Source organism: Daktulosphaira vitifoliae, unplaced genomic scaffold (genome assembly GCF_025091365.1).
Source record: "Daktulosphaira vitifoliae isolate Bord-2020 unplaced genomic scaffold, ASM2509136v1 Scaffold_2, whole genome shotgun sequence".
Taxonomy (NCBI): Eukaryota; Metazoa; Arthropoda; class Insecta; order Hemiptera; family Phylloxeridae; genus Daktulosphaira; species Daktulosphaira vitifoliae.
The window spans coordinates 10124366-10142040 of record NW_026099573.1 but is presented as its reverse complement, the minus strand read 5'-3'; the positions used below and the strand labels follow the sequence as shown (position 1 = coordinate 10142040).

Genomic DNA, 17675 nt, shown 5'->3' with positions numbered 1-17675 from the left:
AATTTTACTTTATAATTTATTAATTTTTTAACTCTATTTCTGTGTGCTACTACCAGTCTATAATATGCCAAATTTTTTAGTAATATTTTGCTATATAAATCATAAATTTAAAAAAAAAATGATTTTTAGTTTCACCTGAAGTTAACGATGGAGTTTTACAATTATAATTATATTTTTGATAATATGCTCAATTGAGTAAATCTTTTTAACTACTTTGGTTTGATTGGTTCATTTAATTAAAGTAAATTATTAAAATTAATTAAGTTCTGAATATTTCAATTGCAGAATTTTTTTAAACACCAAAAGTTATTAGGATATGATTACTATTCTTTCTATTTCAGTTATCTATTACGATAAAAATGTAAAAAAATCGAATTTTTCTGACAAATGTACTGTAATTAGTAATTATAAAATTTCCAGATTGCATATTAATCTTAAAAATTTCATTTTTTTCAATTTAATAATGTCAATTTCAAACTTGCAAGTTGAACTATAAGTTATGGTAACAAATTCATTTTTTAGCTTCGATGCGAAGCTGAGAAGGTATTTTTCATTAAAACTTTCACTTTAAAAGACAATAAAAAATAGGTTCAAAATGATTACCTTTAACATATTAAAAATCAAAATCAGTATTAATTTAATACAATTTTTTTTGTTCTTAATTATTTTTTTTTATATGTAAATACTTATTTTTTAATAATAAGTAATAATATTAAAACTTAGAAGTAATAGAAAAAGTTTAATTGCACATTTGAAAACATCACGAAAAGTTTATTTAGAAAAGTATATTTTTTTTCTGATGAAAGTTCCTTTTGTTTAGTGTATTTATTCATAAGTAACAAAATTTTTTTATTAAAAAGTATTGCATAAATTCCTTTAAATTTGTATACGCATTAAAAGTATATGAATATACAACTCCTTTTTATTTTTATAATATCTCCGTAAAAATTACAATATTATATTATTGAATACCACTTTCATACTCAATTTAATTACTGTAATTATTATGTATTCATATATTATAGTTATAAATCGGGGTAAAATTAAGGGAATAAGTGTTATTGTTGTTTTTGAAATAATCTACCAATTTCATTTTTTTCTATTTAATAATATTTATTTCAAACTTGCAAGTTGAGTTAAAAGTTATGGTAATAAATTCATTTTTTTTTTATTAAAACTTTCACTTTAAAGAACAAAAAGAAGTAGGTTCAAAATGATTACTTTTAACATATTAAAAATCAATAATAATTTGAAAATAATTAATTATAAAAATTATATAATATATAATTAAAATAATTACTAATCTGGATATAATTAAGGAAATAGGAGTTGATGTTGGGTTGGGTTGGTTACATTTTTAACTTTATAATGCTATAACTCATTGAAAAGTGTACGAATCAACACAATTTTTTTATGAGAAATAATATTTTTTAATAATCCCTTTTTCATTCGACATACTTTATCTTAATCAGGGTATTAATAAGAAACTAGCAGATAATGTAGCTTTTGTAATTATCCACCAATTTCTTAGAATTAAACACTATCTACTGATTTGCATCGAAGCGTTTCTTATGATAGTGATTTTAATCACTGTCAGATTAAATCTATACTGGACCCAACTATGCAACATCCCCACTATGCCGCGACCCCACTGTGCTGGGTTTTTTATAAAGTTATAGCACTTTTTTTCAAATTAAAGTATATTACATTAGCTTTAATTTAAGATATATATCAAAGTGTTAGACCTTCCGGAACATTTTCAAAAGTTAAGTTGAAAAAGTTAATTTTTTGTGAAAAAGTTGTCTTTTTAAATCCCCCCTGTGGACAGATAAAGGATCAAATTTACAAAAAAAATATATCAAATGTTAGGTAAAGACATCAAGCATCTATAAAAAAAAAATTATATTGATATGTTCATTTTTGAAAAAGTTACGGCACATTTTAGTAAAAAAAATTGAAAAAATTTCAAAAATTAGCGATTTTTAAATTTGTAATTTTTTTGGATATTTCCCCCATTTGCGGGGAACTAGGGAATTTTTTTCAATTTTTAAGGGTAATGTCTTCGACTAGATAGGATTTGTGATCTTTTGACGTATCGTTGAAAGAAATCCGTTCGGTGAGAGCTGAGAAAAAGTGGTAACAAACAAAAAAAAAAAAAAAAAAACACATCATAGTAAAACCAATATCTTCTCAGCTTCGCATCGAAGCTAAAATATCCAGATTCAGGTGAATTCTTCATTGCTTAAGTGTTGTTCAATATAGAAAGTACTCTAAATTTTGTTTATACCGCATTGACAAAATAGAATTTATATTTTTCGAGAATCTGTTAATGTCACATCTAAAACATAAAATTACCTAATTTAGACTATTAAAAAAATAAAAACTACTATTTATGGTGGTGGGATGAGGATATTCAAAAAATCATAGAAAGAAAAAGCAATTCAAAGTATGGCAGAAGAGCAAAAGGAGAGAAGACTGGATGGAGTATAAATGTTTGTGCAAATAAGCCAAGTGTGCAGTAAGGCAAAATTTAAGAGGTATGATGAGTTGTATGATAGGTTAGGAACAAAGGAAGGCGAGAAAGAAATCTATAGACTTGCAAAGATAAGAGAGAAAAGGTCTAAAGATTATAATTATCATTATATAAGGTGTATAAAAAGTGTTGACAATAAGGTACTTTCGAGTGAAAAAAGATGGAAAGAGTATTTTGAAAAATTATTGAATGAGGAGTACCCAAAAGAGACATTAGAGGATATTTCGTGGAATGAGGGAATAGTAGAATTAATTAGTGAGAAAGAGGTATGGGAGGCTGTAGCATAAATGAAAAAGAATAAAGCAGTATGAAGTGCCAGTAGAAGTATAGAAAATATCAGGCGGTGTTGGCCTAAGGTGGTTGAAGGAACTTTTAAATAAAATTTTATTAGAAGAGAAAATACCAAATGAATGGAGAAATAGTATTGCGGTCCCGATATTTAAAGGTAAAGGAGACATACAGGAGTGTGGAAATCATAGAGGCATATAGCTTATGAGTCATAGTATGAAAATTTGGGAAAAGGTAATAGATAAGAGAATAAGAAATGAGACATTGGTATCTAAAAACCAGTTTCGATTTATGTCTGGTAAGTCAACAATGGAGCCAGTATTTTGTGTGAGGCAACTTATAGAAAAGTTTAGGGAAAAGAAGAAAAAGCTGTGTATGGTATTTATAGATTTGGAGAAAGCGTATGACAGAGTACCGAGAGAGGTTTTAAAGTGGGCATTAATGAGAAAAGAAGTCACGATAAGATACATAAATATAATAGAAGATATGTATGATGGCACTTGTACCAGGTTAAAAAGTGTAGGAGGAGTATCAGAAGGTTTTCGGATGAGTATGAGTGCACCAAGGTTCTGCTTTAAGCCCTTATTTATCCTCTATAGTGATGGATGAAATTACTAGAGAAATACAAGGAGAGGTGCCGTGGTGCATGTTGTATGCTAACGATATAGTGTTAATAGGAGAAAATATGGAGGAAATTAACCAAAGGCTAGAGGTGTGGAGATCAGCTCTTGAAGAAAAGGCTTTAAGAATAAGTAGAAGTAAGATAGAGTATATTGAGTACGAGTTTGACAAAGGAGAACACGAGGTAGGTGAAATGAGGAGGTCAGTGAAAATAGGCGAGGACGTGATTGGAGAGGTAGAGAGTTTTAAGTACTTCAATTTACTTGATTGTAAACAAATAACAGCAAGTACATCCAGAAAAGTTAAAATTTAATTTAGATTGTACATCATAATGACAATCCAAGTGTACTTACCAAACATTACAGCTTCATATATTATACATAACACTAATTAAAGGTTGAAAAAAAATAATAGCAATAAACTTTACATAAAACTTTCATACAAATTAAACACAAAATTTATAATGATAGATAATGTTTAAAAAGACATTTTTATTAAGACAAATCGTTATTTAAAAAAAGTAAATACCCGAACAGTTATAATTAATTAGATAAGTGAACAATCTGTTTTCACTAGCTGTGCAAAATAGTGGTAGTATTGACGAGGATTTAAGACACAGAATTAAGTGCGGATGGTTGAAGTGGAGAAAAGCGCCTGGCGTCTTATGCGATAAAAGAATTCCAATGAGACTGAAGGTAAATTCTACAAGACTGTAGTGAAACCAGCTATGATGTATAGTTCAGAGTGTTGGGCGGTTGATAAGAAAGTAGAGCAGAAAATGAGTGTAGCAGAGATGAAAATGCTTAGATGGATGAGTGGAGTGACTAGAGAAGATAGGATAAGGAACGAGCATATAAGAGGGAGTATAGGTGTAGCGTTAATCGTGGATAAGATGAGAGAAAATAGACTTAGATGGTTTGGTCATGTTATGAGGAGAGAAGAATCGGAAGCTGTAAGAACAATTATAGAAATGAATGTTAAAGGAAGAAGAGATATAGGAAGACTAAAAAAAAGAAATGGAGGGATGCTATTGAAGCGATATGAGGACAACTAATGTGAGTGTAGGTGATGTGAGAGATCGTGTCAAGTGGAAGTTTAGGATAAAGGTGTCCGATCCCAAGTAGTTGGGATTAAGGCGAGGAAGAAGAAGGAGAAGAATATTAAAAAAATCAAATAATAGAAATTTAATAAAAACTATTGTTATGATAATTTACTATGAATAATAAGTACTATTCTTGTATAATGACTTCATTAAATAACATTGAAAATACTTTGACACTTAGAAAAAGTTCCATTTCCTTCAATCCATACACATTGAGTATATAATAGCTATATGCATTCATAAAAATAATCATAATATATTCCACAATTAACTGCCAATAAAGCTGTCATAACTTTATCACTATTATTCTATAAAAAATAATAACTTATAAATAGAAAAGATTAATATTAATTAATAATATTGACATCTATATCGATTCGACTGAATTAATGTTTATAATAGATACCAATGTTGTTGTAAAATTATACTACAGATATAGATAATAAACTTAATTATTGGGTTAAAAGTAATAATATGTTATTTTTAAAGAGTAGCATTTTAATCCTAGATATAAGCTATTACTATGATGACGATATATTCTTTAGAAGTACATTTAGACTCATGTTATTAATTTTTGAACTTGTTTTTGAGGGCTAATAATGTTTTTCTTTAAAATATATTTAGTTAGATGGCATTTAGACTTTTTCTGGAGAATACATCTCATTTGATGCAGATGGTGCACAACTTGATTTATTGATTAATAGTAGTTTTAAAATGAATGAGATTAATTATAATTTAGGATTATTTTAATCATAAATATTTGTTTTCATTTAAAAAATAAACTGACTCGGAATGTTTGATCATGGTTCTTCTAAGTTTAAATGAGTTTAAATTATTAAATGTGTTGGAAAATTGAAGACACCAGGGACTGCATTAATATTTAATCTACAAAAATTAACAATTTTAATTATTAAAATGTCACAAATGAACATAAATTTCAAGAATACTCATTATACACTTAACAACAACCTTGAAAAAATTATGTTTAGACAATACCTAAAATCTATACTTGTGAAATGTCATTTCTTATTTAGGTGAAAAATTGAACATTATCTCGGGCACAACCATTAGTGCAGTCAAAAGCAGAGCACGTAACAGTCATTTATTTAAATAATTAATCAAGTAATGACTAGTACAAATATTTTGTTGTAATGGATCTGACATTAGATAGTCAAATTATCAACATAACAAAACTATTGGCGTGGTGTCTGCAGTAAAAATTCCAATAATGGCCTTTTTAAAGATAGCGTCGACTGGAGAGCTATATAGTTTATTACCTATATTTGTGCATTAAATACAGTTAAGCTTTTAATATCTCAGCGCAGTGTTATCATATGCACTTTACCACAGAAAAAAATAATTCGCAATAATATATATATTTTGAACTATTTCAGTTATTGTATTATAATATTAAACAACGTATATAGAAGATGGTTGTTATTTACCAAACTGTCTAAAATTAAATAATTTTCAAAACTATCTAATAAAAAACTTGCTGCTCAAACTATAGTAATCCATAAAATTAAAACTTAGATTAAAATGAAAAAAATTCACGTCTAATTTTAATAGCACATTTTTAAATTTTTTTAGATTTTTATTTCGATCTTTTTGTGTGTCATAATCAATATCTTGAAATTACAATAAATATTACACAAAACGTTTGATTAAAAGTTTCAATGATCGACGCGGTTAATAAAACACCGTTGATCAAAGCGCAACGTTATCGAAATTATTTGATAAAACTTAAACTATCAAAAAAACTAATATCTATGGCAATTGAACGTATTCGTATAAACGACCGGCGATTTCAGTACAGATTTCTAAACACGTAACGCTTTCAGTCGAATATTTGTTTTAGTTTTTGTTTCAAATACATTTTTATAAATAATATTTTTTCAACGCGATAGCGTTTTTTGTCGTTAGAGTGTTGCTTCGCAAACGAACCATACAATCGCCGTCAAGTCTTATAAAATCATCAACAATTAAAAACATAAAACTATTGAAGACATCCAACATTAGTCCTCTCACGTTTGGTAATTATCTAATTTTTATTTTTCAAATATTTAACGTAATCTATTTTAAATGCCCAAACCCGAAACGAAAAAGACAGCGCGCAAGTCCTGGTCCTCTTCCTCAAATCCGACCGCCAAGAGAATTAAACTCGAAGAGCAGTTGGATGAATCGCTCAATTGGTGTAGGAGCGATGGAGGTGGGCGTTACAACCTGCGCCGCGTCTACAGTCCCCCGGGTATGTGGAAAAGCTCCACCATGGCCACAAAACGGCCAGCGACCAAGCGTCGCCGAATCGACAGTGGTTCACAAGCCAACGGTCGGGGCAAGAAGAAAATACCTATGCCTTTATTGATACCCAAGATAGAACCAATGGATGAGACCGATCTTGATGATATTAAGTCAAACGGATGCACCCCTATTGAAGAATTTAGCAGCGATATAAACAAACAATTACCGGAGTCGTCCGTGGAAAATAAACTCGAACCGTTTGACAAAGTTTTCAAAAAACCGTTTGTCAATCAATTCGAAAAACTACAATGCAATTCTTTCGAAACACCACATGTCAATCAACTAGAAGACTTGAGTATGGACCTACCCGAACGTTTGGTCCTTAAACAGAGTCAACGATCTGAGCACAATCAATCAGTAGAGTTTGGTCTGAATCCACCGACAGAAAAGTCCGACGGTCATGGATTTGGACGTCCACAACCGCTCCGCCCGAAGCCCGTCTACGCAACTTGTATAAATCCAATCCAACCTGCCGTACCACTGAACGACCCCCGGCAGCTCACGTACGCGGGACCTCGTCCGCGTACCCCTGTCAAATCTTACGGATATGCCCACCACCAAACTTTCAAATCAAATAGTTCATTCGGGGATCTCCAAACCCTTGAGTCACCACGCATTTTTGGCAAACCATGCCGTTTAGATACGTCTCCGGTTAATTCGAACGTCAGACCAGTTTTTAATGCCCGTTCTAATCCACTCTCTGGCGTTAATGTTCGTACGAACTTGTTCCCTTGTCCATCAGTCGAACGTCCTGAACTTAATCTGCCAAAGATGCAGTATGGAAACCGTTATCAAAGCGCTACTGAGGCGACTCGCCAGTTCTCTTCTAATTCCAAACTTAATGTAGACCAGAAAAAAGTCGACAACCTTTTTGAAACCCAGGAAACATACTTACCGTCAACCGTCGACCGAATACGGCAGCTTCAACGTTCCGCGACGGCGTCAGACGTAGCCAGAATTAATGCAGTCACCAGAGAACCACAAGTTATAATAGAACTTTCCGACGACAGTGAAGATAGTAAAGCCAACAACAGTGGCCAAAGTAAAACCTGTGACGGCAATAACAGCGTAAGAATACGTCAGAATCGAGAGTTTCAACAAACTGAAATTGGCGAGCATAAAACGTCTGTTAAACAAGTTGAAACAGTACTGGTCGATTCTGTGGAACATAATAAAGACGAATCTACGAAACAAAACAAATCAGCGAGCATTGACCTAACTGCGTCTGAAAACCGGGACGACACTCCGGAAAATTTGGACGAAGAGTGTACAGACGAAGAAGATGCCGACCAATCGACGGATGAACAATCTGATGAAGTAATCGATCTGCTTACTTCTTCGGATGAGGACGAAAAAGAAAATGCTGATGACGATTGTATCGATAGTGATAATCAAGAAGGTTTAACGGTAGACCATGATGAATCGGTTAATGAAGAAGCGGCTGACGACGAAGACGAAGAGAACGATAGCGACGACTCGGATGACGGCGACAACGAAAAAAAAAGTCAGTGGCCATCTGGAGGTGGCAAAAATCAAATACCAATTGAAGAATTCTACGACGCCAAAGCGAACCTGGAAGCCTTTGATACGTTCGAATCGGACAGTGGAGATGAGGTGGAAACAAATGGCTATGTAACACCACCATTAAACTAAACGAGAACCGTCGCCTTTGTTTGAAATGTATGTATTGGAGTTAAGTATAAAACATGCAAATATTCTTTTTGCGATAGAATTCCTTTCAATTTAATTTAATTGATAAAAATATGTTAGTAAGAATAATATTTGAATAATTATTCATTATCCTATAAAAAAATTATTTTCGCTTGATTTAATTTTGCATAAATTTTAAGCAATCTCATTTGATTACAATAATCGTCACTGTATTTTTAAAATGTTTTGAATTTTATATTCAAGTTTGAACAATTATCGTAATGTAGTAAATTTGACTTATTTTTATACAACAAATTTTGTTTTCTTAACTATAATATTCGTATTGTTGTTTAATTATTATTTGTATTATTTTTGTGCAATATTTATTTATTTTTTATATAAATGTATTTTATTATTGTTAATTGTGACAGAAATTTTATATCCTAAAGATATAATTATAAACAAAAAACCTAATTTTTGAACGTTTTATCATTCAAAAATTTCTTTTTGATGTTGAACTGATTTTTACTTGGAGAAATTTAATGAGCGTATAAGATTCCACCCATTTATTTAGCAATAAATAGTACCTATTTTATAGAATTTAATTAAATTTTCTTGAAGATTACACATAAAATAATCTTTACTACACCTGGATTACTCTTGACTAATATTTAGTTGCAAACCTATGACGTGTAATAACAAATTTAAGTAACTAGTTCAAAAAAAATGATTGAACTCAATAAATACAATCTTAACTTGTTAAATTTAGCAGTAAGTTAATAATATTTAATTAGTCAATCGACTTAGAAATCAAAGAAGACTACAATGTTCAATTATTAACAACGATGACACAATAAAAAACTAATTTAATTTATAAAGATCCAAATACATAATCTTTATTATGACAAATCATAAAATAAAACTTGATAAAAAACAAATATTAATAAAATGATTTTTAATTTATTAAGTTCTTTATCAAAAAAAAAAAATCAAATTTCCAAAAAATTAACACTTAAATATTTTTTATATGAATTAAAGAAACGTTTACTTAATTAAAAATAATTTTAAAATAAATATACAAAAGATTTATTAACTGTAATTGTGTTAATAAAAATTTCCTTAAATGTTCATATAGTTAAAAAAAATGAATTTCTCTACTCGCTTTTTTATTTTAAAACTATAGGTGCATATTATGTCAAAATCTTGAGGGTGCTAAAATTATAATATATTAATATATAACATTACATAGTAATGGAATATAATATATTGTGTTACTATGCAAAATATGACAAAATTGGATACTTTTACTAAAAGTTATCTATTTTTATTATTATATTATACATTCTATTAGCTTTAATTTAATGTAGAATTTTTGGAAAATTAGAAAAAATACATTGGTAAATGAAAAATATTTTCAAAAAAATAAAATTCAGACAGTCATTGTTAAAGTTACAATTTAATCAAAGAACAAAAATTATGTTTATTATGTTGTTTATTAGTAAAATGGTAAAAATTTTACTTAATGTTTAACAAATTTCCTTTAATAAAATATACCTCTCTGGATGAATATTTGAGTATTTAATACTTCATAAAAAACATCAATGAAAATAAAAACATTTATTTTTATTTGTGAGAACTACAGTTGTAAAATTATTATAAACTAATCAAAATGTTTCAAAAAATGAATGATACATTTATTTAATACTTGGGGACTTTAAAAGAAGATCCTTCTTCTTTACCGGCTGTGGGTACTTTCCTTTTTTGTATTATGTTTTGTATTTTGTTCCATTCACGGTCGAGCTCTGCTTTTTCATTTTTTTCTTTATTGTGCTTTCGGGTTCTTCTACCATCAGTCATTTTTACACCATACTGGAACGCAGCTTTTGGTAATACTTCCTTATTGCTCATATAAGTACCATACTCTTCAGCAGTATCAAAGTCCCATCTACCAACAGGGCCTTTTTTATTACCAAGATCCATTTTTGTATAATCAGCCTCATCGTCAGAATCTTCTATAGCATCATGCATTTCATCCAAGCCAGGATAGCATTCTGCATAACCTGTTGGTTCTGCAGCTAAACGAGACAATAAACCAGTCTGGTTTTTACGTTGAAATGTTGCTTTGCTGAGAGTTTCCTAAATATTTAAAAATATTTAATTTATTTAATTTCTTTACTCGCTTTTNTTGTATATTTATTTTAAAATTATTTTTAATTAAGTAAACGTTTCTTTAATTCATATAAAAAATATTTAAGTGTTAATTTTTTGGAAATTTGATTTTTTTTTTTTGATAAAGAACTTAATAAATTAAAAATCATTTTATTAATATTTGTTTTTTATCAAGTTTTATTTTATGATTTGTCATAATAAAGATTATGTATTTGGATCTTTATAAATTAAATTATTTTTTTAAATGAATTTTCTTTAATAAAATATACCTCTCTGGATGAATATTTGAGTATTTAATACTTCATAAAAAACATCAATGAAAATAAAAACATTTATTTTATATTTGTGAGAACTAATAAGTCATAAAATTTTTTAACAACAATAAAATAAAATAACAATATAAATTAAAATCCTCTTATTCTTATTCTTATTCTTATTCTTTCAAACACTGATGGTCATATAAACATAAGAAAATAAAAAAATTAGCTATAATAAATTAACAATATTAATATCAACATATAAAACTTTTTTTTACAAAGTAACAATCTTTTAAATAAAAATTTTTCCAAAAGGTAATAATACAACATATATTTGTTATACAAAAGTTAGTAACAAAATTTGTATATTATCATTATATTATATCATCATTTAATGATGAATTTATTATAATACAATTCAAAGTAAAAAAAACTTTGACATTATCAATGTAGATCTAATATGGTAATGCTTTTTTCACTGAAAGATAATAATAAATTATAGAACCAAAGTGACATTTGAAGTAAGAAGACTTGATTGATGACTATATAAATAGTGACCTTATATCAACATAGACAGGCTGTATTTCAGCATTCGTCTCAAAATAGCTAGAGTAAAATAAGATCATCATTGAGAATTATACATACTAGTAATCCTTGATCTGAGATATATAAAAGAGACAAAGTTGGATCAGATAGCTACCCATACCCAATAAGTGTCACCTCCCTTTGGTTGTTGGTCACCAGGAAACGTTTTCCCACATATCGCAATTTGTGGTCCTTGTGTTTAGCTAGGCTCTTGACGACTACTTGGTTTTTTGTATCAAAAACCTCCAGTGACCTAGATGGTGACAATGCATTTAAAACCACAAATCGGTCGTTAATTGCCTCTAAGCAAGAGAATCGCGTGATCCCAGTGGTCAGCTCAATGTCTATCCATGTGGATGGTTGGACCACAGACGATTTGTATAATGACTGGGAGAAAATCATAGTATTGTTATTACTGAGAATACCGTTGAAGTGGTTTTCATGATTGACTTCGTTGTTGTTATTAACACCATTACCACCATTGATATTATTATTGTCATGCCTGTTGCGATAGTGGGTTTTAGAGCCTATGTAGAAAATATATTTACCAGAAGGCGACAGTGCAAACGAATAACAATTAATGAAAAACACTGAGAAATCCGGTCGTCGGATGAATGCTGATGAATATGATATTGGCGTCTCAACAGCAACAAGTGCGTGATTACATCGGAACCGGGTGATGGGGCCTGGAATTTCGATCTCATGCCTCTGATCTGTCGCTATATCATAAATGACGACCAGGTTTCGCTGGTTAAAGAATTGTGGTACTATAAAGAAGTTAGGAGTCTGAAAATTTTTAAAGATTTACATTAATGGAAATTCTTTTGTAAGGATTAATTTTTAATAAAAATGATTATAGGTCTTGCTTCATACCTCTCTAGTGCCCAGGCCCAATAAAATCAAATTCTCATAGAATGATAAGCAATCCACATAACAGTCAACCGCGGTGTATTCTAATTGTTTATAAACTTGGCCTGAATTCAAGTCAATTAGAAATAGCATGTTTTTTTTGGGGTGGACGACAACCAGTTTATCACCATATAATGCTATCCTACTATCGGCGTGAGCTTGTAAAAACTGTTTGTCAGGTATTTCAAAAGGTTCTTGGATGTGGCAGTTTGAAGGTCTATTCTCAGTAGCAGTGGTAGAAGCTCCAATTATGTGAGTATTATTATTGCTGTTGGTATTGATGTCACAAGATATAGCGCTGACATTGCAGTCTTGCTTGCCTACAGTTTTAGCGTAACGGAACTGAAAATGTTGACTGTTGTCAATTTCAAATACAAATACTACCGAGTGGATCTCCAGCACTAGGAAATTATCATTACCCATCACTTTGGGGGAATTTTCTGTAGAGTAATGGGCGAACAGCCTATTGAATGTATCAGGCGTGTCCAATGGCACGTGCTTGAACTCAGATGCAGATCCATCCACCAACATAATCAACACAGGCAGAAAACATTGTCGGCACCCAACCATTACTTCATAATTGCCATCACACCAATGCGTCTTAACTGGTCGAGACGGGTATGGCACAGTGACTATTGAATAGTTATCGGAGATCAGGTTATGGAGCACAATATTGTATCGGTTGTATACTCTCCACCAGCGGCAAGGCTGTCCAAATGTTTTAGTCGACATGAGAACCACATACCTGGGTGACGCAGACACTGTTTTGTTAAGAAACGTGGGGCCATGGCCAGGCAACCAGTCATCTGTATAAGGGCAATTACCACCGCCATATTCAGTGTCATCGCAAAGATCCAGCTCAATGCATACTCGCTTCCAGATGACATTCTGGTTCATGAACACAGTACGCCACAGCCGGTTAACACAACTAAGAGACACTATGTCTGCCACATCCAAATAGCTCACAATGTTGGCGATAATTTCTAAAGGCAATAGCTCAATACTAACCATTCCATGGCCATTGACAGATCTATGAGAAAATAATAGTTATTTAAAAAAAAAATTATACAAAATATAATCCAATACTGAATAAACAACTAGGTTCCAATAATAATTCAAAAGTAATTAATTATTTAAATACCAAAAAAAATTATAATTATTAATATATATAATTTTTGAATAAAATTATCATACTTGTGGGTGAATATACAGAGTAGTCTAGTATGTTTTGACAAATCTAATAACTTTTGATACTTTTTTTTTAATAATATATAAGACTACATTAAAATATTTTTTTTTATTATTTGTTTTTAATAATAAAAGTAAATAAAAATTATAGGTGGGGTTGAAGCCCAAAACACATTTTAATCAAATTCCGCCAAGCTTCAATAAATAACATATAACGTAAAAAAAAAAGTCCAGAAGTTTAATAATTCCAGGTAAAATTTTCAGAATCCTTAACTTTTTCAAACTTTTTTCTACAAAAAGTACCTTCTATTATATTAACTATAAATTTATCTAGTACTAACTTAGTAAAATAAAATGAAATTTTGTAATGTAATTATCATAACAATTAAGGTGATTACAAAAAAGTCTCAAAAATTAATTTTTAAGCAAATGAAAAAAAAACCATTTATCTAACCATATGACAAGTGTCTTTTTGTTTTCAAAGTTGTTCCTAAATTAAACAAAAGTTTAACTTATTTTTTTCTCTAGTATTTTTATTTTTTACACAAAAAATGAAAAATTAATTTTTTGATTTAGTATTATTTTCATATCAACCCCACAATTAATTTTAGATTTTACTCAATAAATAAAAATAATTACGGTAGAAGAAAAGACAACTTTATTTCTTGGGACCTAATTATTATAGATCACAATAAAAGGAATAAAATTAAAACTTAACTTTAGTTACTCTTTACAAAAATTTACATTTTAGAGAGTTAAATCAATTTTTTTAAATTAAATTTCAGTAGCAAAAGTCATTGGTGATTACTTTAAATATTCATAATTTACAAAACAATCGGAAAAAGTTTAGAAATACATTTGGTAAAGACTAAAGAAAAACAAATAATTAATAGTAAATATATATTTTTGGTTTGGTATTACATTAAGTAAAATTAAAACTATATTAAAAATATTATTAATTTTACTTAACTAATTAGCCACAAGTGATCAATTTTAATTATATTTGGTATTACATTTTGCTTATTAAACACGGTACTTCTTTAAAAGTCAAGTTATATCTTCTTGATTAGGTTTCAATATTAACTAAACTGTGTTATACCATACTTAGTAATCATTAGAATATTTAAGATATACTGATAAAAATGATTCTTAAATTAAATTTAAGAATAGACATTAATTTCAATATTTAACTAAAATGAATGGATATTTAATATAAAGTTCAGTAATTGGAGTAGCCATCCCTCCATCCGGCAACCGACTAACCACCAGTCTCGGAGTATCAAATAAACCTCCTTCTTTGAGGAAGGTTGCTACGGTCATTAATGGGCTTATAAAGCAAAAAAATTAATATAAATTTTAATGTTACTTACTGTTTATTATCTCCAGACATATATATAAAAATCTTTTAAATTATCACACATAATCAATCAGGTCCATAAAAATTAATATTTAAACATTTCAGAATCTGGAAAAAGTTAATGAAAATAATTATAAGCAACAACAAAAGACTTACATTACTATAGCAATAGGATATTTAAGAAACTAATTATTGTCGCACTAAATAATATTATATTACTATATTATCATATTTTGGATGAAATTTTTATTTTTAAGTTTATAAATAAATTTAAATCTTATGATTATAAATACAATAATTGAACATTGATATATAATAATATATACAGACACATAATAAAATAAAAAATGACTGGTCAATAACATTTTTTGGACCAGTATTTTGGAAGTTATTAACAATTTAAAGTAATGACTGGAGGTGAAGAATGGGTGCTATTTTTATAACTAGACATTCTTTGGACATCATTTTCCTCTTACATAGAAATACATATGTTAGTAACTTCCGAAATACTGGTCCAAATGTTGACCAGTTATTTTCTTAATTATATCATTAAATATTAAATAAACTAGTTTATTATGTGTGTTGTTGTTTGAAAAATAAAGTAGACACCCTTATAAGGAATAAACATAAAAAAATGTATGACTGAAAAATTGAAAAGAAACCAATAAAAAAATTATTTATATTTACTTTTCAATTAATTAAATAGCTTATGATGAGTGAATTAATCTGTATACAGAGCTGTAATTCTGCATAGTTCAACAAGGCAGTTGCCTAGGATCTAATATTTTAGGGAGTCATTTGAATACATATTTTCTAATATTATACATTTCTTGTTCAATAAATAAACAAATTTTTTTTTTATCTAAAAATACAACCAGGAGAGTGAGTGTCATATTTACGAAGGAACTAAACACCCCTTCAAATTATCATAAAATCAAAGTAGTGAGAGACAGTAGATAAGGATGAAGCTTTCCATTTATTCTATATTTTGAAAAATATATATAGTTTTTTCAATCTATTTTTAATAATCTAAAATAAAAAAAATTACATACATATCACCCACTTTCATACTATGATATGGCTTTTTTTTTTTAAACCTACCATCCATACATTTTGTCCTACCTAATTATAAAAAAGTTTTTATAGTTTTTTTACTATTTAAAAAAGTTTTAATGACCAGTTATTATCTCATTTAGATCATTATCTAATTTTGATGAATGTAATTTAAATTTTGCCCTCTTTAAAATATATTTATACATAAATGTCTATGAAAAAAAAATTCAATTTTTGAGGAGGTTTGCAAAGTTTTGAGCATAAGCTTACACAGATTGTTCCGTCATAGTACTTTAAATAATTTGGATGGATAATTTATAATTTTGTAAAATTATGAATTTCAAATCTATTGAACAATAACAAGACGTAAAGGAAAACATATTATTTAAGTCAATGCATATTAATAAAATAATACAAAGTATTCAATAATGATTACAACTATTGGAAAATTTCAAACATCTACTACATAAAAATATTTTTTTAACGTGAAAGACTTACCAGTCAACATTAGTACTGAATAGCATTGAGTTTAGATTATGTGACGTCTTAACTAGACAAGCTAAAACATATCACTTGATTACTCAATTTTAAAAGGTCAAAGCTGGGTTTTAATTATCATACCATGAATTTAGCAATAACGGATAAATTTTACTTACAATATATGTTGAATTATAAATTATAAGAAGAAACTTAATTCTAGCATAGGGCGCAGGCTTAAAATCTAAATTACCAGGAGAAATCCAGAATGGTTCAAAAACTGTTTAACCCGATCGTTGTTGTCATCACGTAACAACACAGTAATGATAACGTATTTACAATGAAAAATGTTCAATATCGTAAATTCGCGACGAGTAATCCATAGAATTTATTATAGCGGTAATCACTGAGACTTATCAATGTTATTTTGATATTTTTTATTTAAAATTTAATACTTTAACGTTATCAATAACGGGAATAATAAATGAAAAAAATTGGATTTCTAATCTATGCACTAACCGCATAGTGATAGGTAACTGTCACTTTAACTAAAAGTCATCTTATCTTAATTTTCATTTTCAATAGTAGTCGTGAATAAAATAGTTCATTGGATTATTTTGTATATGTATGACTATAATCTGTATAAAATAGATAAATAACGAGTAATATTTATCCTAATAAAGAATTGTGCTATTGCCGACAAAGTAAAAGTACAAATCTCAGGTTTGAGAACTTTTGGGACAATTACCTATACCCCATTTTGTGGATCCAATATGTCAAAGATCAGTTCAGACCTAAAAATAAAACCTGATCTAATCCGACTCCAATATTTATGTAAAATTTTAGGCCTGATTCAATCCATACTTAATTTTTTATTTCACGTTCGGTGCGATTCGATTTAAATTTATATGTAAAATGTAAGGCCAGATCGGTCAATTTTAAATCAAATTCGGACCAGGTATAGTCCAAAACATGAAATATAATATTATTGACTATTGAACTGGTTTAAATTCGGATCGAATCGGGATAGCCCAACCCGAACTCTGCAAAATGTATTAGTATCATTTGAAATCGACTAGATTTTATGTTCTGAAAATAAAGTCTATTAAAATATTTGATAATACTGTTTGAGACTCGAGTTCTAAAAGACTATATATAATTATGATTTTTAAATAATTCATTATT

General features: G+C 28.9%; 1 protein-coding gene across 4 annotated transcripts; it reads right to left on the bottom strand.

Annotated features, from left to right (window-relative positions):
• Positions 1 to 10981: 10981 nt before the first annotated feature.
• Positions 10982 to 16955, bottom strand: LOC126898679 (uncharacterized). Of its 4 annotated transcripts, none has more exons than XM_050672961.1 (5): positions 16635 to 16954; positions 16512 to 16572; positions 14974 to 15068; positions 12380 to 13445; positions 10982 to 12292 (listed from the first exon to the last, which is right to left on the bottom strand). In XM_050672961.1, the coding sequence occupies exons 3-5, from the start codon at positions 14991 to 14993 to the stop codon at positions 11618 to 11620; spliced, it is 1761 nt and encodes a 586-aa protein (XP_050528918.1). In that variant the 5' UTR covers positions 14994 to 15068; positions 16512 to 16572; positions 16635 to 16954; the 3' UTR covers positions 10982 to 11617. The 4 variants fall into 4 exon arrangements, with proteins under 4 accessions (XP_050528918.1, XP_050528917.1, XP_050528919.1 ...); XM_050672960.1 differs by having other exon boundaries at positions 16670 to 16954; XM_050672962.1 differs by having other exon boundaries at positions 16744 to 16954.
• Between the last annotated feature and the right edge of the window lie 720 nt (positions 16956 to 17675).